The sequence below is a fragment of the Petaurus breviceps genome, unplaced genomic scaffold, assembly GCF_028583685.1.
Source record: "Petaurus breviceps papuanus isolate PSGF00001 unplaced genomic scaffold, PetGlider_PUasm1.0 186, whole genome shotgun sequence".
NCBI lineage: Eukaryota > Metazoa > Chordata > Mammalia > Diprotodontia > Petauridae > Petaurus > Petaurus breviceps.
The window spans coordinates 6809173-6832458 of record NW_027185798.1 but is presented as its reverse complement, the minus strand read 5'-3'; the positions used below and the strand labels follow the sequence as shown (position 1 = coordinate 6832458).

The following is a 23286-nucleotide window of genomic DNA, read 5'->3' as shown; positions in this document are numbered from 1 at the left end:
CACACATATATGCCTAGTAGTGGAATCACTGTGGACATTCTAGTCACTGTATTTGCATAATTTCAAATTGTTTTCCAAAATGATTTTATCGATTCACAACTCCACCAACAATGTACTAGTGCCTTTCACTATTGACTATTCTTGTTTTTAATCGTTTTTCCTAATTTTCAGGATGTGAGGTGAAACCTCAGGTTTGTTTAGATTCACATTTCCCTTACTATTAGTGATTTAGAGCATTCTTTTGTATGGTTGTTAATCATTTGCAGATAGGTGGCAGTGGGTAGAATACAGGACCTGTCGTCAGGAAGACCCATCTTTCTGAGTTCAGATCTGACCTCAGACACTTACTAGCTGTGTGATCCTGAGCAAGTCACTTCACCCTGTTTGCCTCAGTTTCCTCATCTGTAAAACGAGCTGGAGAAGGAAGCAGCAAGTCACCCCAATATCTTTGCCAAGAAAACCCCAAATGGGGTCAGGAAGAGTCATATATGATTGATAAACAACTAAACAGCAATGACTAAACATTCTTTTTTTGAGAACTCTTCATGTCCTTTGACCACTTATCTGTAGAATGGTTTTGTTCTTAGATGTATCTATATCTACAGATGTTATATATATCCCAGCTCTATAGTGTGTGTGTATACACATATATGTGTGTACATACACACATGCACACAAAAGTGTTGGTAGAGTGTATGTGTGTATCTTGGATATCAAACTGTTATCAGAGAAATTGGATACAAAGATTTTTTTTTTCTCCATTTGAACCCTCATCTTTGGGACCTTAATTTTGTTTGTGCAGAAGCTCTTTAGTTTCCCATAATCAAATCTATTTCTTTTTTGCAAATGCCTCTGCCCCAGGTTTGATTAGATACCTTATCTCCCCATGAAAATGAGATGATCTGTTTCTCTTCTCATTTCTGTTTGGCCCAGTCTCTAGCATTAGTCACATCTCCATTTAGGATCCGTTGTGGAATATGGGATAAAGAGTTGGGCCAAGCCTGTGTGTTCCAGTTTTTTTAGCAGTTTCTATCAAACGGGGAGTTCTTTCCCCAGTAGTTTGTGTTTTCTGGGTTGAGTTCCATTGTCATAGATTCCCCTTTATTTAGTCTGGCCCACTTGTTTGCTTCTCACGTTGTTAACCTCTGCAGAATGGTTTGGATGACTGCTGCTCCATAATATAGTTTGAGGTCTGCTTGTTAATATCTATATGTGTGCATGTTTTCTACCACGTAGGGATGTCTCTGTTTTTGAAAATCAAGGCTAAAAAGAGTCTTTTAAAACTCTGCTCCATCTTGCAAGTAAGGCTCACCGCCGCCCCCCACCCCCAGTGCCAGGAGATGTCTTCAAGAGAAACTGGTTCTCTGGAGGTAGGAGGGGGAGTGGTGAGAAAGATGAACACAAAGGGGCTTTACTTGATCCCTCTGGGCTTTGGGTAAGGGAGGCTCCTGCCTCTGATGCCCAACACTTCTGTTCTGAGCAGTGCAGATGGACAGCAGTGATGTGGGGGTGGGCCCTCTCTGTAGATACAAGGTCACAGCTGCTGAAAGCAAGGCTTCTCCCAAGCAGGCCGAGGCCCTGCCCAAGGGTTTTCATTCCGTGTTAATTTATTGTTTTGCCTCATCAGAGGGGTCTCCCTCTGAGGGAATGGGGATGGATTTGCATTGTTTAATGAGGGGAGATGGGATGTACTGAGGCCGGAGAAGGCAAACCTGGGTAGCCAGCCTCAGAGTTTCTGTTGGTGCCACCCAGAAATGTCTCAGAGAGAACCTGTCCCAGACAGAGTTTATTAGAGCCCCTCCCAGACTCCTCTACCAGCCTTGCAGTTACCTAGGCTTGCAGCTCAGGAGCTGTACCCACCTCTTCACTTTCCTTCACCCCACTTTTCAGATCTTGTGATTCTGCCCTCCACCACGTTGCTTACATTGTGTTTTACACAGCCCCCAGTTTGGGGTGGGCAGGTCGGCTGAGGGGAGTCTGAAGGCACCCTGAGAGGGAGACAGGAGATGGCACATGCCAGGAAAAGCCTTTACCACCATCTCCCCAGCCAGAACCCTGAACCCAAGAGCCTTGGGAATAGCAGAGTGCCCCAGACCATCACCCCTGTGACTGTCACTGAGTCAGGAAATCATTGCAGAGAAGGAACCCTCCTGCCTTATGACAATGGCTCACCAATTGCCACCGGCAGGTGAATAAGCCAGGGAGGCCTGCAGCGGCAGCACCTCTTACACCACTGCTGCTATCTGTGGCCCTCCTCAGTTATTGTCTGGAGAGGCCAGTGAAGCAGCAGCCAGTGATACCTGCCGTCCTCCAGCCAAGGAGCCGGCAAACACACTTAGCTGAAGCAAGGTGCCTTTTGGCAGGAGGTGGCAGGAGGCAACTCAGAGCACCCCCTCCCCTCAGACCCTGACAGAGACAGCCTGGAGAGATGGCTCCTGCCAGGGCCTTTCCCCTCAGACCTTGACAGAGACGACCTGGGACCCAGACCCCAAGAGCCTAGGGCATAACAGTGCTTCCAGAAGAAGATGGCTTCCTGGAGAGATGGCTCCTGCCAGGGCTCCTGCCCCAGAAGAGGCGTCTGCTTTGGCATTCCCTGTGCCCTGCAGCCCAGGAGCCCTTTCCATCTGGCTCGTGGCTGAGGCCCCTAGTATGTGCTGTCTCCCCTGTTAGAATGAGCTTCAGGAGAGCAGAGGCCGGCTTTTCTGTTTGTGCCCCTGCACATGTGGTGAACACTCAAGAAATACTTCATCTGTCACCGTGGCAACTCCTCATGGGTCCACAGTTTCAGGTGTCTCCTCTCTCTGGCCCGTCCTCCACATGCTTCTGTGATGATCTTTTCTGAAGCCTGGCTCACCGTTCCATCCCATTATTCAGTAAAGCCCAGCCTTTCACAGCCTGGCTCCAGTCTTAGACAGATGACGCTCCTGTGGCTAGCCAGACTGGCCTTGCTGCTTCTCCCATGTGCTCCTGTCTGTGCCTCCCCCCCCATCCCTGTAACAAACTCTCACCTCACAGCCGTTTGCAGCTAGTGAGAAGGCCCAGAGCAGCACCCAGGCCAGGAGCACATGGCTGTGCCACAGCCAGCGCCCCCCCTCCAAAAGAAGGCTTTGTTCCTGGAATGACACTTGGAGAGAGCTTTGCCGGTAGAAAGAAAGCCCTGGACGGGATTGAGCAAAAGCACCTGGCCTAGGGAAAGGGAAAGGGAAAGGGAGACCCAGAGCTCTGCCAGCCATGTCAGTTCCAAGAGGGAAAAGTGGCTTCCAATGGGAGGGGAGCTGCTGGAGACCTGCAGTCCAGTCCAGGCGTAGACTACACTGACTTCCATCTCCAGAAATGAGTGTGCCAGATTCACAGTAACAGCGTGGGACTGTGGGCCACACAGACTCTTAGGAGCCAAGAAGCAAAGGAGGAGCTCCAGGGACGGTTTTCATTAACTTTGCTCCAGGTGGACTGACCTGTACCCAGCTGCAGGCCCTTTGGGGAAGAATGACATAAAAACAATTCTAGGATTTTAGTGGAGACCTTCTGGGACCCCAGGGAGCATCCTTGAGAACTGCCTTACTTCCCTGGGGATGGCTGTTGCCCAGGGCTTGTTGGATGTATTTATTAAGAGTTATTGGGGGCCGGACCAAGATGGCAGAGTAGAAGCAGGACCTCCCCGCTGCTCCGGCTTCCACCTTCCCCAATCCATGTAAAAAGGGGACTCTAAACAAACTTTGGAACTGCAGAACCCACAAAATGACACAGAGAAGCTAACCTCCCACTGAGGACAGCTCGGCAGGCTGGCAGGAATTGGCCAGCGCACTACTCTGGGAGCTGAGCCCAGCCCCAACACCAAGGTTTTAGCCCCAGGGCGGGCCTGACCAACCGCCTGCCAGAGAGACTCCAGATCAGCAGCAGCTGTGGCTGTTTCCAGATTTATCAACACATAGATGCAAAGGACAAAGTGAGAGGTCAGTGCAGTCTGGACTTTGGGACCAGTAAGTGGGAGTATGTGACTTTTGCCCCCAGGGTGAGAAGCCGCTGAGACCCCGGCACAGCCAGCCAGCACCTCGTGGCGGCTTCAGCTCCTGGCCTGCAGAGTATAGGGGGACCAAGCACCAGTCTGAGGGGTAATCACTCTTGCTTTAACCTGCTTGGATCTGGATTGCAGCCTAGGGTGGAGGTCCTGGGGTGTATGTCCAGCATACCTCCAGCAGATGAGAAAACCCCAGCATTTGGGACGAAAGCTCCCCTGTCTGATGGCAGAGTCCTACTGTGGCAAAAAGCCCAGGGGTCAAGTGACTGAGGGGCGACATGACCAGGCAAAGGAAACAAAGCAGACAGAAGATTCCAACATTACACTCCTATTTTGGGGACAAAAAGGAGCAAAGCATGGAACAGGAGGAAGAGAGTGAAGTCAGAACTCCTGCACCAAAAGCTTCAAAGGAAAATATGAGCTGGTTACAGGCCATAGAGGACCTTAAGAAGCAGATAAGAGAAGTGGAGGAAAAATTGGGAAGAGAAATGAGAACAATGCAAGAAAATTATGAAATGAGAATCAACAGCCTGACTGAGGAAAATAACACTTTAAAAAAGCAGACTGATTCAAATGGCAAAAGAGGCTCAAAAAGGCAATGAGGAGAAGAATGCCTTAAAAAGTTGAATTTGCTAGATGGAAAAAGAATCTCAAAAGCTCAATGAGGAGAATCATGGCTTCAGAATTAGACTGGAGCAAATGGAAGCTAATGACTTTATGAGAAATCAAGATACTGTTAAACAAATTCAAACAAATGAAAGAATAGAAGGCAATGTGAAATATCTCATGGGAAAAACCACTGACCTGGAAAATAGATCCAGGAGAGATAATTTAAAAATTATTGGACTACCTGAAAGCCATGATCAAAGTAAGAACCTAGAAATCATCTTCCAGGAAGTTCTCAAAGAAAACTGCCCTGATGTTTTAGAATCAGAGGGCAAAATAGAGGTTGAAAGAATCCACTGATCACCTCCTGAAAAAGATCCCAAAAAGAAAACTCCTAGGAATATTATAGCCAGGTTCTGGAATTCCCAGATTAAGGAGAGAATATTACAAGCAGTCAGGAAGAAACAATTTGAATATTGTGGAAACACAATCAGGATAACCCAGGATCTGGCAGCTTCTACACCTGAGGGATCGAAGGGCTTGGAATGTGATATTCCGGAGGGCAAAGGAACTGGGATTAAAACCAAGAGTCACCTACACAGCAAAACTGAGTATCATGTTTCAGGGGAAAATATGGTCATTCAGTGGAATAGAGGACTTTCAAGCATTCTTGCTGAAAAAAAGAGTTGAATAGAAAATTTGACATTCAGATACAAGAAGCAAGAGAAGCATGAGAAGGTAAACAGGGAAAAGAAATCATAAGGAACTTATCCAAGTTGAACTATTAACATTCCTACATGGAAAAACTATAATTGTAACTAATGAAACTTTTCTCAGTAGTTGAAGGGAATAGAAATATATATGTCTATATGAGGGTATATGGGCATATGAATACACATGTGAATGTGTGTATGTATAATTACAGGTATACATAGAGGGCACAGGACCAATTTAACAGGAAGGGATGATACTTAAAAGGTGAAATTAAGACGTGAGAGGAATATCATGAGAGGAGATGGGGAGAGACAGATTGGGGTAAACTATCTCATACAGAAGAGGCAAGGGAAAATGGTTACAATGGAGGGGAAGAATAGGAAGGCAAAAGGGAATGGGTCAACCTTATTCTCATTGAATTTGGCTTGGGGAAGGAATGAAATACACACTAAATAGGGTATCTCACCCTCCAGGAGAGTAGGAGGGAAGGGAGTGAGAGGGGGGATGATGGAAGGGAGGGCAAGCTGGGGGGGAGGGAAGTTGGAAGGACTCACTTTCGAAAAGGGACTCGGGATCAAAGTAGAGAATAGAACAAGTGGGAGGTGGGATAGGAGGGAGGGAAATATAGTCAGTCTTTTACAATATATCTACTATGGTAATGTTTTGCATAGCTACACATGTACATCTTATACTGAACTGCTTATCTCCCCAGTAAGGGTGGGTGACAAGGGAGGAAGGGAATGAATCTGGAATTCAAAGTTTTAAAATCAAATATTCAAATATATGTGTATGTGTATACACACACATATATATATATGCTATTATCAATAATATTTTACATGTAATTGGGAAATAAGATATACAGGCACTGTGGCATAGAGATCCACTGGAAAAGTTGAAAGGGGTATGGGAGAAAGTATGGGAGAGAGCAGATTAGAGGAGAGGATATTCTGTGGGACTGCTGTTTTGGGGCGGTGGGTAGGGGAAAGATGGGGAGAAAATTTGTAATTCAAAATCTGGCGGAAATGAATGATGTAAATCAGAAGTAAATAAAGCATTTGAAAAAAATAAGTTCTTTATCTGGACCCCTGAGCTCTGAATGGTCCATTGTATCAGACAGAACCAGGACTGGCACAACAGCCACCAGACGATGGGGTCTGTTAAATGGCCTCTTTAAAAACACTGGAGAGGCTGAGGGGGTTGTGGTACCTAGTCCTTGGTTAGCAACTAAAGTAGCAATGAAGGCAGTGAGGTTAGGCCTCATGGTAGCAGTTTAGACATCTCTGGCAAGTGACAGGATAATGAGGGAACAGTGGAGTCCCCAGAGGAGCAGAGCAGCGATGTTGGTGATGACCCTGAGCGTATGAGCCGCAGTTCTGATGGCATGAGACAGGGGGAAGCCAGCAGAGAGCTGTGCAGGCTGAGCACCTGGAGGGCTTGCTGTTTGGTGGCTGCTTTGATGGACCCCCATTCCTCACCCCACCTTGCCCCCCCACACCCTCTTCAGCTTTGCTACAAAGAATAGAGTGTGGGAACTGTCAGGCTGTGAAGTGACTGACCCTGATTGCCTGGGTTATTGGCAGCCGGGCATCAAGGGTGGAAGGAAGGGCTAGGGCATTGGTGGAGTGGGGGAGCTTGAGATAATCCCCCTACCAAGGCCATTGTGAGACTAGAAGCATTGGAGCAGATGGTGAGCTTTGCCCCCAAGGGACTGATCTGGGACCCAGCTGTGGGCCCCTCCAGTCAAGGAGGACAGCTCTGGAGCCCTGGGAACCTGCTTGAAAACTGCTTTGAACGTTCTTTCTTTCAGCTTTCACCTGCTTTTTACCTCGTTGGGGCTTGCTTGGGGCAGGGGCAAGGAAAAATATTAGATATATTGTTAAAAAGAAATTCTTTCTTACCTCTTCAGCTCTGAGTGATCCATCTCATTGGAGTGGAATGCTGCCTGGCATCCATAGGATCAGAGCCCTCCATGTGGAGCCCAGAGACCTGGGCGTGGGGCTGACCTCTCAGAGGCCTTCTGGCTTTCAGTCTGATCTGGCAGTGAGTGGCACCACCTGTTTTGGTCATTGCCTCGAGGTAGCCAGCCGGTCTCCCTTGTTCTAAACCTTGGTGAGATCTTTGGCTTTCCCTCTCTCCACCTTTCTTATCCTTTTGGTCGCCAAACCCCACATCGTTCTCCCTTTGCAGTCGTTCTGGCCTCTTCCCTCTCCTCCCTGACCCTGTTCTGTCATCAGGAGCTGCCTGGCCAGAGGCTCCTAGTAAGTCTCTCCTCCTGCCCTCTTCTCCCTGCAGGCATTGAGCTTAATCTTAGAGAATTATAGCTGTAGAGCTAGCAAGGTTCCTCAGGGTCCTCGGGTACAGCTCCCATATGTTACATGTGGGAAAACGAACCCACAGAGAAGAGAGACTTGCCTAAAGTAAGTGGCACAGCCAGCATTTGAACCCAGGCCCTCGACTGGGTTCTCTCTGTGTCACTTTTTGCCTCTCTATTGATGGGTAAATCTGGTTCTCTCACTGTTCTGCCCAGAACCCTAAGTGATCCCTATAGACCCCATGCTGTGTCCCTCTAGGATCGGGAACAACCCTGCTTTTGTAGCCATTGACCTCCCCCGAGTTCTCCAGCCTGCAGGCAGCCCCATGCCCACCCCCCAGTGACTGTCTTTCCATGCCCCAGGCCTGCAAGCCTCTTACCACCCAATTTACCTCTTCATTACTCATCCTTTACACCTGAATTCAGCTGCTTCCCCTCCCTCCTCTGCTCAAGGATACCTCCCCTTTCAAGTGAACTTTGGTGTTATTTTCTATTATGCTCCCTGATTTATTTTCCTATTTGCTTAAGTCATGAGGACAGATACCTTTTCTTTTCTAAATCTTTGCACCTCTGTTCTATTCCCCACCCCCATACCAGTGCCAAACAAAGGTGCTTAGTAAATATTTATTCAGCTCAATTGGATTTCTTAGTGTGTATGCCAAGGCTCTCCAGCCTCATCTGTTAATCCATCGTTGGCTTGGTCCCAGATGGTGTCTGACCCTGCTTGGTGCCAAAGGAGGGTGAGACATTTAGGAAAACTTGGTCCCCAGCTCTTTGAGCAGATTCTTAGCGAGCTTCATTTCCATCGCCGTCTCCATCAGCACTGACTGACCCAGGTTTCCGTCTTGTCACTTCCAGCACGTAAGTAGGTAATGGTTGCCTTTGGTGGAGGAAGGCAGCACTTTTGTTTTGGTCACAAGGGTCTCAGATAAGGACAGATTTCTTTTTATGTTCAGCTCGTCTCTCCTAGCTTCTTAGGTGGGCACAGCAAAGTCAGAAAGGTGGCGCATGAGCCACATGGCCCGGTCACACCAGAACCTTCCAGTAGACAGGGATGTATTGGAGCAGGGCCGACTGACTTTACTAAGGACACACTACAAACCCTTCTTTGTTTTCTTCCTTCTGCAGTAGTTCCTTCCCAGGCCTCCCTGTGACCGTCCCTGCGACCGTCCCTGCGACCGTCCCCACCAGCGTCCCCAACAGCACCTCTGCGAGCGCCCCTGCTAGCGTCCCCAGCGTGCCTGTGCAGATACCGAAGCCCAGCAAAGTCCAGCAGGCCCTCACAGGTATGGTTTCAGGGTGTCTGGGCTCCTTTTTGGGGCAGGGGTGGGTTTGAGGGTTGGGTCGGGTGGGCCTTGCCTTGACATTTGGAATTTCTGATGAAATCCAAAAAAAGAGCATTCGAACTCAGCTGGCAAGTTCATGCTCCTGGGTCATCTTCCACCAGTCAGATCAAGGGTTGGCTTTGTTCTTCCCTCCTAAAGGATTTGGTAATACATAATTCAGAAGATTCCATTTGGGAAATTGAACAGTTAGAGTTAACCTGAAGTCTTGGATTGGTCTTATTATAGCCAAAAAGGCATTCATATTGAGAGCTGGGGGTCCTGTCCCCTTTACTTCTGGCTGCCTGTGCCCCTACCATAGGATGAAGTGGGACAGACCCTTGCATCCTCATGGGACTCAGATCTAGTCTGTGTGGTAAGAGCTTTGCTGTAACACCGTGCAGAAGGTGAAGCCTGGGGGGGCCGTGTTCTCCATGAAGCCTTTCCCTTTCCGTCATGAGGACTTGCTGATAAATTGCCTATGATGTGTCAGTGCATTCAGCAGGCGTCATGGAGCCCAGTTAGGGACTGGTAATTGGGAGGCAGCATGTTCTCCTGAGGCTGGGAGGGTGTCTGGAGAGCTCCAGGCACATCCTGTCTCCCCAAGAGCCTGGGGGAGCTTCTGAGGCTCCTGGTTTCTTTTTCAGGGTGCCATCTGGTCATCTGACGTTCCCAGCTGAGGTTTATCAGGAGGAGGCTGAGGGGAGCACCTGATCTAAGCCCCCTTCAGCCTCTGTCCTCAGCCCTGAAGAACAGTGTTCTTTGTCATTGGAGCTGTTGTGTGATTCACAAACCTGGGCCCATTTTAGAAGCCACAGTAAAAAAGAAAAGTTCACTGTGATTGATAGCTAGGGTAGGAATCCCCATAGCATGGTTTCCCCTCCAGTCATTTTTCTGTAGCCCCCAATTAGTCTGTCTTTGTAGCCTCTGTTTTTTTCTGCACACTTTTGCAAAATACCTACTATGTGCAGGAAGGCTCTGTGTGGGTGAGATTGCAGCCTCTGCCCTCTAGGAGTTTACCATCTGGTGGAGGGAGGTGAGACAGACAAATCAGCTGCAATATATCTCCTTTAACCCCTAGTGAGATGCCTGCTGGCCGGGTGAGGCTTCTTGTGGAGGTGAGATTTGAGCTGGCCCTGGGAGGATGAGCGAGTGGGGGGAGTGTATCCTGGTGCAATGGAACAGCCATAATTCTAGGAGCACAAGGCTTCAGGGCAGCCCCAGGCATAAGCTTGTGGAAATTGGCCTTGGACTGCTGGGAGCTTGCTGTGGAGGTGTGGCCGCAGAGGACTCCTCCTGATGAAGTCTCGTATTTGTTAAAGGGGCTTAACCAGGAACAACAGGGGCTCAGAATCAACTCCCAGCCCCCAGTTCCTTTTTAAGCAAAATAATTGACAAAGTTAAGGGGAAAATGAGTATGCTGTTGTATTAAGAGCTGGGTTCAAGTTAAATTTCCCTTTTGGCTTGTGACTCTAAGACAAGTCCCTTAGCCAACCACTGTGCTCCAGACCCTCTCTCTAAGGCTTCAGCGCCTTCCTGCATTGGTAGGGGGAGTTGCCTCTCTGGCAGTTTCATCACCAGTGAAATCACAGAGCTCTCCTCTAAAAAGACACTCACTGAATGCCCTTCCAGCACAAATGATTGTAGCAGCAAGCACCCCGGCGTCCCCAGGGTGGCTGCTCACACAGGTTCTTGGATCTGCTTTGTTAAAGGAAAGCAACTCAAAATGGGTTAACAAGCTTACTTTAATTAGTCAAACATATATCGTTTACCTTGTTCAGGGGAAAAAGGTCAGCACCCCGAACTTCAAAGTATACAGGCAGAATTATCAAGACAGAAACAGATCAAGTAGACAGCTTTCCAAACTGTCCAACCATTACATCCATACCAAATCAACATCTGGGTTTCAACATCTGGGTTTTTCAAAGCCGGGGGGCTCTAGACAACGGCTTCCCATAATCCATATCAAATCACAGAACACTTCTCAAAGTGAGCCCCAAAACAAAGCCTCACATCAGGGCTTATATAGCCTTCTCCTGGCTCAGAGAATGTAACAACCTTTTGGACCCACTGGCCAATCAAAAAGTATCTATTGAAAAACAAGCCTCCCACCCCAGGCTTCAGGTGCACTTTAGCCTAGGGGCAGGGAAGATCTTTAAATTTACATTCCCATTACAATGATTTGGTAAAGAAAGTGTGTGACCTTGGGCAGAGATTCCTAACTGTCCATGGCTGGTGACCCATCCTTCAGAGACCTCCCTGCATAGTGTCTTGTCTGGTTGGAGAGCTTCTGATGCGTCCCAGCTCTGTAAGCTTCCTGGAAGAGTGGAAACTGTTTCCCATTTCCATATCCCTGGCAGATCTGCACCGTGATAATGCCTTGCTGGTGCACCAGGCCTCGTGAAGAGGCCTTCTAAGGCACAACAGTAGGCAGTGACACCCCGTGCAGCACCTTGGACTGATGATGGTTCAGATGGTTCAGAAAGGGGCCCCAGGCCCGCCATCCCCATGATAGCCCTTGCTCAGGCTCCAGCTTTGGAGCCCTCCCTCATGCTTCCTCCGTAAATATTTGGTAGTGCCTGGCAATGCGGAATGTGTGAGCCAGTTGGAAGGCATTTTAGATCCTCGAGTCCCATGTTGTCATCTTTCGGTCATGTCCTGAAAATAGTATTGTTTCCTTAGGGTTCTGTGGTCCTGAGTCTCCCCTCACTCCCTAAGGCTTTCCTGAGCATTTATTTGCTCTGTACCCTTCTCTCAGTTCTGCTGTCAGTTACAGACCACACTCCCTCCCACCCGACCATCCGTCTGTGCCTTGTCCATCGGTCGATAGTGGGTCCTCAGTCAATTGGGCTGAGGAGCCAAGGCCCACAAAGCAGTCAGTGTAGGATGGTGGGCCCAGACTGTGCTTAGATCAGAGAAGTCACGGGGGCAGGGGTGCCCTCTGAGAATAAGAGCCCACATGCAGATAGCCTTCTCAAGGTTTATAGTCAGGCAGAGCTTGCATTATTGGGATTTGGACAGGTGGAGAGCTGGGGGGAGCGTCGCTCAGGATCCCTCAATGTCCTCATTCAGTCATTTTCAGTCATGTCCAGCTCTGGGACCCCATTTGAGGTTTTCTTGGCAAAGATACTGGAGCTGTTTCCCATTTCCTTCTTCAGCTCATTTGACAGATAAAGAACAAACAGGCAACATGCAAAGTGGCTTGACCAGGGTCACACAGCTGGTAAGTGTCTGAGGCCTGACTTGAACTCAGGAAGACGAGTCTTGCTGGCTTTAGTCCTGCTGCTCTGTGCACTCAGGTGCCCTCTAGCTGCCCTTTGCCCTCACTCTCTGGTAAACTTTCTGAGTTTGGGGCAGACCTTGGGAAGAAAGTCTGTGTCTGAGTTGTATCTTTTAAGAAAAAATAGAAGCTTGTGACCAATTTTGCCGCATGAGGATCTGTTGAGCATTTTACTGAAAAGATGATCCAGGAAACAGTCAGACTTAACTGAGTCCCCGACTTGACTTGTTTGCACAGGGAGTGGCGCAGTCTGACTGACCATGGGAAGATTCTTTTGGCAGATGTGGGAGTGGGTGAGACCAGAAGTTGAGTAACCACTTGGGTGCTTTGGCTTTTCCATAATCCGAGGTGGCTGGAGCTCTGTGAGTGAAGAGAAGGGGGCCAGGTGTATAAAGGGTAGTGAAGTAGTCAAGGGGAGACAACTCAGGATTTCAGACCTGCACGGAAGGATGGTAGAAACAGGGAAGCTTGGACAAAGGGCTGAGGGAAAGAGGGGGGTGGGAATGTCCAGTTATTCAGGGGTCCCCAAGTTGGGTTCCTCTGGTTCTGGGTACTTGAAAACTATTGATCTTTTATTCCCTGTACTGTGGCCTCATTTTAGGCTTCTGACCGAGCCAGTGCTTTTGACTCTGAATTGTCTTTCCTGTGCTACTTAAGTCTGCCTCAGTGAGAGCTTTCTTCATTCATTAGCTATAATTCAATTAAAGCAAAGAAGCCCTGATTGAATCAGCAGATATCTAGAGACCCATGCCTTTGATCCCTTGGCTGGTCCTACCAACACATGGCTGCCTCCATTTTCCTTTTGAAAGAGGGAAAGGATGGATGGTACAGGTGAAAAATTCCATTTCTACACACTTAACCCAGGATCAACAGAAAGTTGGGCCTAGAAGAATTGATGCTTTAATATGAACTTGATGGTCCAATTCATCTTTGGAAGTCCAGGTAGTATCTGGTGACCCAGGAGTGATAGTAAAGCCAGAATGTCCATGAATCCACAGGCCTTTTTGGGCAGCCACCCATGCTGCAACCCCCTTCACAAATGTGGTCATTTAGAGTGATGGGGGGTGGGAAGGGATGGCGGAGTGGGAGGCACAGTCAGTCTGCACAGAGTTCCTTAAGTCCCCTGACGTTGTGACCCTCATGTTTGTGTCAGCCTCCAGACTCCATCTCTTTAGAGAAAGGCACTGTACGGAGTTTGAGTTGGTACTAGCAGGGCCAGGGCTGCATGCGGAATTGCAGAATGCAGTTGGGGGTTGTGGGAAGCCTCACCTAAGACAGTCCTGACTCCTCCAGGGAGCCCTGTCCTCCCCGGCCAGGGGTGCTGTAGCTTTTGTGCTTTGAACACGTCTCCTTTCTGTCGTCTCTCCGACTGTCCCATGTTCAGTGAAGCCTGCCACAGATCAGCTGCAGAGGCTTCTCTGAGGACACATGGCCCAGGCACAGCCGGGCAGGGCAAGGGTGGTTCTGCCTCTGGGCTGTGGCTTCCCCTGCATGCTGTGAGCACCATGTGATGCTCTGGCGGATGCCCCTGGAGACACGCCCGTGTGGCCCTGGAATGCTCATGGGCTCCGCTGGGCATCTCAGCTCCACATCTGGTGGGGAGTTTGGGTTTGGGTTCCCAGATGTCACTGGCTTTGACTTGGATTTGGTTTGGGGTTTCGGGGCTTGTTTTACTTTTTACTTGCTTAATTGATTCCTTTTCTTGTTTCTCCCCGTTGTTCCTCCCTGTCTGCATGTTTGCCTTCACCTCCCACCCCCCTCCACCCCGCGTAGGCATGACGAGTATTCTGATATCAGCCATCGGACTCCCTGTGTGTCTCACCCGTGCACCACAGCCTGCCAGCCCTCCTGCCTCCTGTATGCCCACTAAAAATCACAGCTCAGTCAAGAGACTGAGGAAAATGTCCATGAAAGGTAGTTGCTGTTCACCAATGCTCTCTGGTCTCCTCCTGTCTTTGCTTACGCCGCACTCTCCTCTCATTTCCATGCAGCCTCTTAGGCCCTCCCTTCCTCGACTTGGAGAAGGCTGGCGAGAGGCTGGTGCTTTTTCCTTTGTGTTGTCCAGCTGCCGTATTATCCCGTGATGGCCCAGTTTCAAAGCTCTTCCTAGGGAACCCTGAAGAGTGAGGCCCTGCTGTTTTCATAGGCCGTAGTGACCACTGAGGCAATGGAACAGATCCCCGGAGCTGGGTGATCTTGCCCTGTTCAAAACCCAGTATGCGTCTCTTGCCTTATGTAACGTGTCTCTGGTTAAGGTGGAATGTGAAGAAGGGCACCCCAGCGAAACCTCCTTTCCTCTTCACCCCTTCGGTAAGCACAAGAGCTGACAGACACCAGGCACACACACAGACACACATGCATTGTCAGCATGAATAATCTCGCACTTTAGGGAAGTGCCCACAGAGTGAGACATTCAACCAGACTTCCCTAGAGACATCCTTAAATACCTTGTGGCTCAGTGGAAAGAAACAGTCGAGAGTCAGTGCCGTCCCGGACCTCTGTGACCTTCCCCGGGCTTCCTGTCTCTGGGCTCCAGTTTCTGCCTCTGCAGCACGCAGGGGCTAACATCCTTCCTAGCCCTAGACTGAAGATCTTCAGTGTGTCTGCCACTGTTAATTTTGGGGAAAGACCTTACAGGGTGAAATTGATAATGGTGATGATCATCATGACAATAATAGCCAGCATGTGAGACCCTGCAGAGTTTTTTTGGTGCTATAGATTTTCTCATTTGAGTCTCACAACCACTCTATGAAGTCAGTACTACTGTGCCTGTTTTAGAGATGAAACTCAGAGGCAAAGTGACTTGCCCAAGATCACACAGCTAGGAACAGTCAGGCAGGATTTGAACCCAGGTCTTTCAGATCTCAAGTCTAATATACTAGCCATAGCACCAGGCTATAAAGTCTTGAGACTAATCATAAATGTGTGCTGTCATTTTTCGATAGAAAAAAACAAAGCATTGTTAAGCAGTTAAGTTTAAGCTTGCTTTCTGACCTGGCCCTGCCGTTTGGATAGGGACTCCGGTGGTATAGCATGCCAGCAGTTTCCCCTCAGGTTTGGGTTTGCCATAGAAGAGTTGTGCCCTGGGTGACGGGTAGCTGACTGACCTTCCTGGGACCCTCAGCCGAAAGGCAGCTGAGAAGCTTGTCCTTCCAGAACCTGAACTCTCTTGGCTGGTAAACCTCACCTATCTCCCAGGAGAGCTTGTTCTGTCCTGGGACCCAGTGGACTTAGAGCAGTCTGGGTGGTTCTGAGATGGACTGGGGAGGCACACATTCAGAGTATTGGACCAGGTGATCTCTGAGCACAGGCTCGCCCTGACACAAAACCTCCAGTACTCTGGGGCATCCTGCTGGCCTTTCAGAATCAATCCAATAAAAGGCTGAACCCGGGCCCCCTCTGCCCTTTCCCCCACTCTGAGTGCCAGCCTCTCAGTTATCTTCTGTTTACATACAGTTATGTATCTTGGGGGTTCAGGTTTTGCATATTGTCTCCTCTGTTAGAATGTGGGCTCCCTGAGGGCACAGACGGTGGTATTTGCCCTTCTTCTGTATGCCTAGAGCTCAGCACCGTGCCTCATAAGCACTTACCCTCCAAGTCTGGTTCACACAGACTGAAGTTCAGTCTTGGCGGTGGCCCTAAAATAAATATCTGTATGTCTGCTACTACCTAGAAGATACTCAAGGAAAATAGGGAATCATTCGTGTTTGGGTTACCATTAACATAGGAAGTAACAGGGTTTCCAGCCCTTTCCTGTACAAACACACAAGGTAGTTAGTAAATGTGTCCTGTATAGGACAGCCTTTGTTGTACCACACAGAGAATGTAGAAGGTAGAGAGAACCATAAACAGGCTCAGAAAATGTATAAAATACTCAGTGTAGCTTGGAAGCAGTTGATGCAATTATCCCACTTCTCCATCCAAAAAAAACTGCAGTTCAGAGCTTTGCATGGGCAGAGTGCTGTCTGCTAGAGACACAACCTGTCAACTGGAAGGAGCCTCAGAAGCCACATCATATGCATGTGGACCCTCCCCTCCAGTTTCCCAGTTTCATTCATAAAACCCTGGGTTCAGAATGTTCCTGTCGCCCCAACAACGTGTCCTTGAGCTGCTCACATCTCTGGACCTCAGTTTCCTCATCAGCTTTATGGCTGAGGATGCAGAATCCAGTCCCCACAGGGAGCATCTGTCCAGCCTAGGACTTTCCACCATTCTGCATTCCTCACTGGGAGGTTTGGTCTGGCCCAGAGCGGAGTGGATTTTACAAAGGCCGCTCAAGCTGGAAAATGCAGCCCAGTGTTGTGTCCCAGCCCGCCACCTCTCCCTTCAGTCATTCTGAGAAGAGTAGTGTTGGCGGCCTTGCTGCTCTTAGAAATGCCACAGACAGTTCTGAGGCAGCTCAAAAATCGAGACTTAGAGGTCATGCAGAAGAGCGGCTGCCCCCGGGCTGCACAGGGGCGCTGGTGAGCTCCATTTTCCTGGCTTGCTTTGGTGCAATTAGAGTGCCCTAAGATTAAAGCTAGAGTGCTCAGCATCATCAATTTATAATTGACTAGATGATAGTAAAGAGCTAGATGAGGGACAGTGGGCAGAGTGCTAGCTTTGTAGCCAGACTCCAGGCTGAGCTCTGCTGATTATTATCTGAGACACCTTGGACAAGTCACATAGCATATCTAGGGCTCAGTGTCCCACCTTTGGAATGAGGAGACTGGGCAAAACCCATCAAATGAATGGAATTAAATTGTCTCCAAGCTAGCAAAGTCATTATTGGCTTTTTCCTATGGCAGGGAGCAGGGTGAGTCTGCTTTTGCATCTGTCCTCACCTAATAAGGTGAAGGCCCAGGGGTTCCCTGTTAGTCTAGGAGATCTTCCTGACTCCAGTGTCTGCCAAATATTTTTAAGATTTATATTTTTATAGATCTTTCATCTTTCCATCTTCCATATATCCCCTCCCTGTCACAGAGAATTATCTCTTATAGCAAAGAATAAGGGGAAAAAAAACTTAAAAGTAGCCAACACATTAATAGACTCAAATTGACAGTTTTCCTCCCATGATTACCTCTCTGCTAAGGAGGGAGAGAGGCACATTCTCAGAGCTCCTTTAAGGGCCAAACATGGTCATAATTTCATAAAATTCAGTTTTGTTATTATCCCAATAGTTCTTTTTATTTATTTATTTTTTTGCCTTTTGGAGGGCAATTGGGGTTAAGTAACTTGCCCAAGGTTACACGGCTCGTTTTTTTTTGTGTGGGTGTTAAGTGTCAGAGGCCGGAACCGAGCTCAGGTCCTCCTGACTCCGGGGCCGGCGCTCTACTCACTGAGCCACCTAGCCACCCCCCCCAATAGTTATTTCTAGGCACTGGGGATATAGAGACCAATATTAAACGATCCTGCCTTCAAGGAGCTTACATTCTACTGGTACTCCTTGAAATATTGTTGCCCCCCTGCCTAGGATGGAAAAAACCAAGAATCTCATAATAGGGAATAGAAATGATGGTGAATTTTTGAGGAACTCATTGTTAATGGGGTAGAGCCAATATTATTGCCTTGTAATTAATTCCAGCAAGGTCTCTTCCCTGTTTGCTCAACCTAGGAAGGCTGTTGAGTGATTGATCATAATAGAAGTCTTATTCCAATTCCCTTGAGGGATCAAAGAACCTGGAAGACTTTGTTTTTTCAAAACACGTGTTCCCTAGAACAGGAGATCTACCTTCCCCAGGATAGAGAAAAGTGTGTGTGCTTTGGGTCTGTGAGGGAGACTCAGCATTTGTGTTCTTGATTCTTTCCACCGACCTCCGCCACTGGCTTCTCCACAGAAGCTGCCCCATGTGGGGAAGGGAGTCTTAGCTGCCAGGGTCAGTGTAGACGGCTAGCTGGGCAGTTATGGGCTCTGATTCAAAATGAGGGGAACTATTCACCTCTTAGGTCTGCACTTTCCTCATTGGGTAAATGCGGGGGTTGGATTAGAGAACCCCCAAGTCCCCTCCAGCTCTGAATATGGTGCTGGTATTCATTCCCTCTTTTAAAACTTAGCTTTGCAGCCATTTTATGAACACCCGTGCACCATTCCATTCTTGGATTTCATTGCAGTTAAGTTCTATATGCCTCCTAGGGTTTTGTTTGGCTTTTGGTCCTCGATGCCCAGCTCTGGGATTATCTCCCAGTGGGGGCTCATTTCTACCCTTTGCTCTGTATTCAGGCCAGAGGCTCTCCTGCTGCCCACTTGTACTTCAGTTGCTGTACAGAAGGGCCAGTGTAATGGCCCACTTTCCCAGTTCACTCATTTATTCTCTGGTCAGTTTCTTTTAACTTTTTTAAATTTAATTTTCAGTTAACACACATTTATTTTATTACTCCCCAATTGAAGAAAATAAAATCCCTTGTAACAGATGTGCAGAGTTTGCCAAACCTATTCCCATCTGACTGTGACCAAAAATAGACGTCTTGTCCTGCACCCCAAGTCCAGCCCCTCGCCACGGGAAGTTGGGTGGTGTGTTTGTGGTGGGTCATTTCATTAGTCAGCATTCTTAAGGGTTCAGAGTTCATTTCTCCTAGTACTGAAGAAGGCCCCTGACTTCTGTCTCACTTTGCATGTCCATCCTTTCACTCACACGGCACAAGAACCTTAGGAGAAAGGCAATGGCCCCACTTGGGGAGTTGTGAAGCGAGGGCTGAATTAGCTCAGGCCAAGCCCCCCACTCAGTTGCTCTCCCATGTAGTCTTTGTTCACAATCACCTGCCCCTGCTCTGCTCTAGACACTGCATTTTGGGAAGCTCACAGACTAACTGGTGCATTTCTTTAGCAGAGCTGTACCTAGGATGGGGGAGAGGCTCGGCGTCACTTTGAAAGAATCCCTTGAAGGACCTGGGGATGCTTAGCCCACAGAGTAGAGGGAGGCAGAAGCTCGGTATCTGTCTTCGAAAGGCTGCCCTATGACAGAGGGGTTAGGTTTGTTCTCCTTGGCCCCAGGGGACCGGACTAGGAAGAGGGCATAGAAGTTACTCAGCTTCAAAATAAACGTAGATTGTACGCAGGTCCTCAAGTCCATGCGGAAGCACGGGCACTGGCCTTGTTTAGGAGACAGCGGCAGTGATGGGAGCGGCAGCTAGGGTAGAGCCAGCCTTGATGGCATCCTGGTCCAGGAAGGCTCCCTAGGCCCTCACTTGGGAGTCTGGGCACAGTGGATGGAAGCAGGGGCTGCATCTGTGAGCCCAGACGGCAGCCTCTCCTCATTCCAGAGTCTGGATGCCCCCCTGGGAGAGGCCAGTTGTAGTCTGCCTCAGGTGCTGTGGCTTGGGGCTGCTCTCAGCTCTTGCTGCCTTCTCTTCTCGCCACCTGAGGGTTTGACCAAGAAGTGGTCATGGCCCTCGTCTTATGCATGGAAGAACAGCTCTCCGGCCTCTTCTCTTTGTTGTTCCTTAACCTTCTCCAGTCTTACCCTTTTAACTGATTTTTCCCCTGGCAGCTTGGACCTCTCAGTCTTCTCCCTCTGGCCTCAGTCTATCCCCCTGTCTATGTGCCATAGGGAACATTGTGCTCTTCCTCTCTCGGACCTTTTTTTTTTTCAGATGCAGCATCCCAGGATCCTGAGCAGGTGCTTAAAAGCTACTCTGAAGAGCTGAAGACGCCCCCTGACGAGGTGAGTTCATGTCATTAGGGTTAGGAGGGAGTCTGTGTTGGTGCCGGCCACCCCTCCTTTGTGGTCCGAGCACGCGCACTTCCACGTGGGGCCATCCCACAGAGGCAGACACGGGTGGAATGCTTTCTTCCCACCTGCTATCACTGCTTTCCCTTGCCTAGGAGAAACATGCTGGTTGCCCAGCGTAGCCCATGCTGGTGCACAGTAACCCATGGGACACCCCCGTTAGCAAGGCAGATCAGCGAGCATTTATTGAGTGCTTACTATGTTCTAGGTGCTCTGCTAGGCCTGGGGTAGAGATACGAGCAGAAAGAAAAGCAGCCTCCAGTGCCTGCAGGAGCAGGCTTCTGGGCTACCTTGTGCCACCCCCGCTGGAAGCCTTCCTAGGAGGCAAGGTGAAGTAAGCACCAGCTCCATGGAGAGTTGGCTGCAGCTCCGAGTTCATTGTGAACAATTGATCAAACATTTGTTAAGCATCCACTGTATGCCAGGCAGATGTATTGGCAGCTAAGAGGTGCCATAGTGCACAGAGTACTGGGCCTGGAGGCAGGAAGATTGCTTCCTGAGTTCAAATTTGGCCTCTGACATGATAGTTGCGTGACCTTGGGCAAGTCACTTCACCCTATTTGTCTTAGTTTCCTCATCTATAAAATGAGTTGGAGAAGGAAATGACCAACCGTCCCAGTGTCTCTGCCAAGAAAACCCAAAATGGGGTCATGGGGAGTTGGACACGACTGAGAAGTGACCAAACAGGGCAGCACACTCCACGTATCAGCATCGTCTGGAATCAGACGGTGAACGGGCATGTTGTCCACAGCAGACACCTTGGGAGCTTGATTTTTTACCCCTCTAACAATTCCCACTGGTTTCCTTTTTCTGGGTACCTGCTTCTTTTCCCAAAGTTAAATGTTCAGAGATGTTCTGCCCAGTCAGGATTTTACTTGCCGGTGCATTGGCCGTCTCCTGCGCCAACATCTGACGTTCCCTTTGGGGGGGACCTCATTGCCTTTCCTCTCCCCCTCTTTTCTTGGCTCGTCTGTAGGACTGCATCATCTGTATGGAGAAGTTATCCACCTCCTCTGGCTACAGTGACGTGATAGAAAGCAAGAAAATAGGTCCCGATGTCGTGGGGCGGCTGGTCAAATGCAGCCACGCCTTTCACCTGCTCTGCGTGCTGGCCATGTACCGGACCGGGAACAAGGTGGGCATGGGCAGGTCAGCTTGTCCTGCTGTCGACGCTCTGGATGGGGACTGAGGAGCGGAGCCCGAGGCTTCTTGGTGGGAGCTTTGTGGCCCTTTGTCCTGGCTCTTGAAATTTGAAAACTGTGTTCATGGCGTAAGATTTAGCCTAGGGCCTCTCTCCCCACCTTCCCTGCAAGGTCACGGGGGCTGCTGGAAGCCTTTCTCATTTGTACTAGAAAGATCCCAGGATTGGCAATTGAGACAACTGACTTCATTCCCATATTCACCCAGGCCTGGCTCTCAGAGACCCAAGGTGACCACTAAGACCTGGGTTCAAATCCCTCCTTGACACTTCCTCACTGGGTGAGGTCATAGGCAAGGAGCCTCCGTCTTCTTCCCTGTGAAATAGGGCTTATTGTTGCCATACCTCCAGGGGTTGTGGTGCAAGTCAAATTCACGGTCTTCTGTGATTCGATGAGTGACTCCAACCCTATCTGACTGATTTATCATAGGATGGAAGCCTTCAGTGCCCTTCCTGTAAAACTATCTATGGGGAGAAAACTGGAACTCAACCTAAAGGAAAGATGGAGTTTGCCGTGTTCAAGGCCTCCCTCCCTGGCCACGAAGACTGTGGGACGATAGAGATCATTTATAACATCCCTCGAGGAATTCAGGTATCGTGGCTAGGGCTTGTCGTGTCCCGGGGTCATCATGCTGTGCTGCTGCCGCCCCTTCTGGCTCTCGTGTGCCAGCTGGGTTGGGCCTTCACTGCTTGCCCAGAAATGAGGCCTCCGATAGGCGACCAGGACAGGAGGGCGTCGCCTGCTCCTGTGGCTTTTGTGGAAATGTCCTGATCCTTCAGGTGCCCCCTGGGCCTCCAGGCACTTGGGCTAAGGCCAGAGCACGTGTCCCCTCTTGTGCGCCTCCAGTTCCAGTTTGTTTTGACGTGCTCAGACTCCTGCCACCCCGACATTGCTCTAAACCAGAGAGGAGGGTTTTCCTGAAGGTGCTGAAGGGAAACCAGAAGATGGGAAGAGTTGTTGCCTTAGAAAAGTACTTAGTTAGAGGGCAAGAGCAGACCCCCAGAGAGGGCGGGTCGAGAACAAAACTGTCTGGGGTAAAGGGTCTCCTTTTAAGTAGCAGAGGCTCTGCGGCCTCTGAGACTACAAGTCCCCATGGTGGGATGAGGGACCACAAATTATCTCCTAGAGGAGGGTGAAGTCAGGAAGCGTGTGTGGGATTGGGGGGGTGGGGCACAGCTCTCTGATACTGTGATGGCAGGTGAAAGGCAAGGTGATGGAGAGGTCATGCAGCCTGGCCTGGAAAGCACCCCCGCAGTGCCTTGGGCCCAGGCATGTGGTGGGCATGGCAAGGGACAGCTTGGGCCAGGCCCGTCAGTCCTCAGATATGGGATTGAAATACATACATGCACCTGCTTCATTTGCCTTGAAATCTGAGGGGTGCAGACTTGAGTGTGTGTGTTTTCCTGTTGCAGGGTCCTGAGCATCCCAATCCAGGAAAGCCGTTCACCGCCAGGGGGTTTCCTCGCCACTGTTATCTCCCTGACAATGCCCAGGGCAGAAAGGTAAAGAAAGGCATTCTGTTCTTGACTTAGTTTGATGTGGAATGGTTGGATGCAAATAACCTGGCCCAGGGATCGAGCAGCTCTAATGCAGACCCTGGCTTTGTTGCTAACCTGCTGTTAGTGTTGGCTTTGCTTGGCCTTGGGCTTGAACTCACTGGTATCTCTTGTCTCTTTCTGGGTCCTTGACTGTGATTCAGGGAAAGTAAAGAATTTGTCCCCCTCATCTGCCTGGTGCGAGAAGGAGGCTGGTACCGTGCTGTCTCCTGCGCATTCCGGCTTGGGGCCTCTCCCCTCAGTCAGAGAATCAGGAGCTGCCCTTGGGCCCCCTGGAAGTCAGTGGATCCTTTCTGTGGCAGATTCATTTTTTATTCTTTTCCCTGAAAGGGTTTAAGATGGATTTTTGGCTTCCCAGGTTTTGATCATGTGCAGCCTAGACTGGTTTATTCAGGTGATTAGCACAGATCAGTCTGCACTGGACCATGGGTGTCCTGTGCCCTGACTCCCGGATCCATCCAGAGGGAGGGGGTCAGAGACTAAAAGTGGGCTTCCCCTCCCAGGAGGCCCAGCTCCACACTTACGACCTTGTGTCACTTTAATTAAGCAGCCGTTTTGGATGCGATATTTT

At 49.4% G+C, this 23286-nt stretch overlaps 1 protein-coding gene across 2 annotated transcripts in view; it reads left to right on the top strand.

Moving 5' to 3' along the window:
- Positions 1 to 23286, top strand: part of DTX2 (deltex E3 ubiquitin ligase 2) — a 51057-nt gene that overhangs the window by 26153 nt on the left and 1618 nt on the right. Inside the window, exons 4-9 of one of the 2 annotated variants that reach the window (XM_069089452.1) lie at positions 8781 to 8938; positions 14028 to 14168; positions 19824 to 19894; positions 20937 to 21095; positions 21589 to 21750; positions 22572 to 22661. In XM_069089452.1, the coding sequence (XP_068945553.1) occupies positions 8781 to 8938; positions 14028 to 14168; positions 19824 to 19894; positions 20937 to 21095; positions 21589 to 21750; positions 22572 to 22661 (781 nt within the window). The remainder of the gene's footprint in view (positions 1 to 8780; positions 8939 to 14027; positions 14169 to 19823; positions 19895 to 20936; positions 21096 to 21588; positions 21751 to 22571; positions 22662 to 23286) is intronic. The other variant, XM_069089453.1, reaches the window with a different exon arrangement.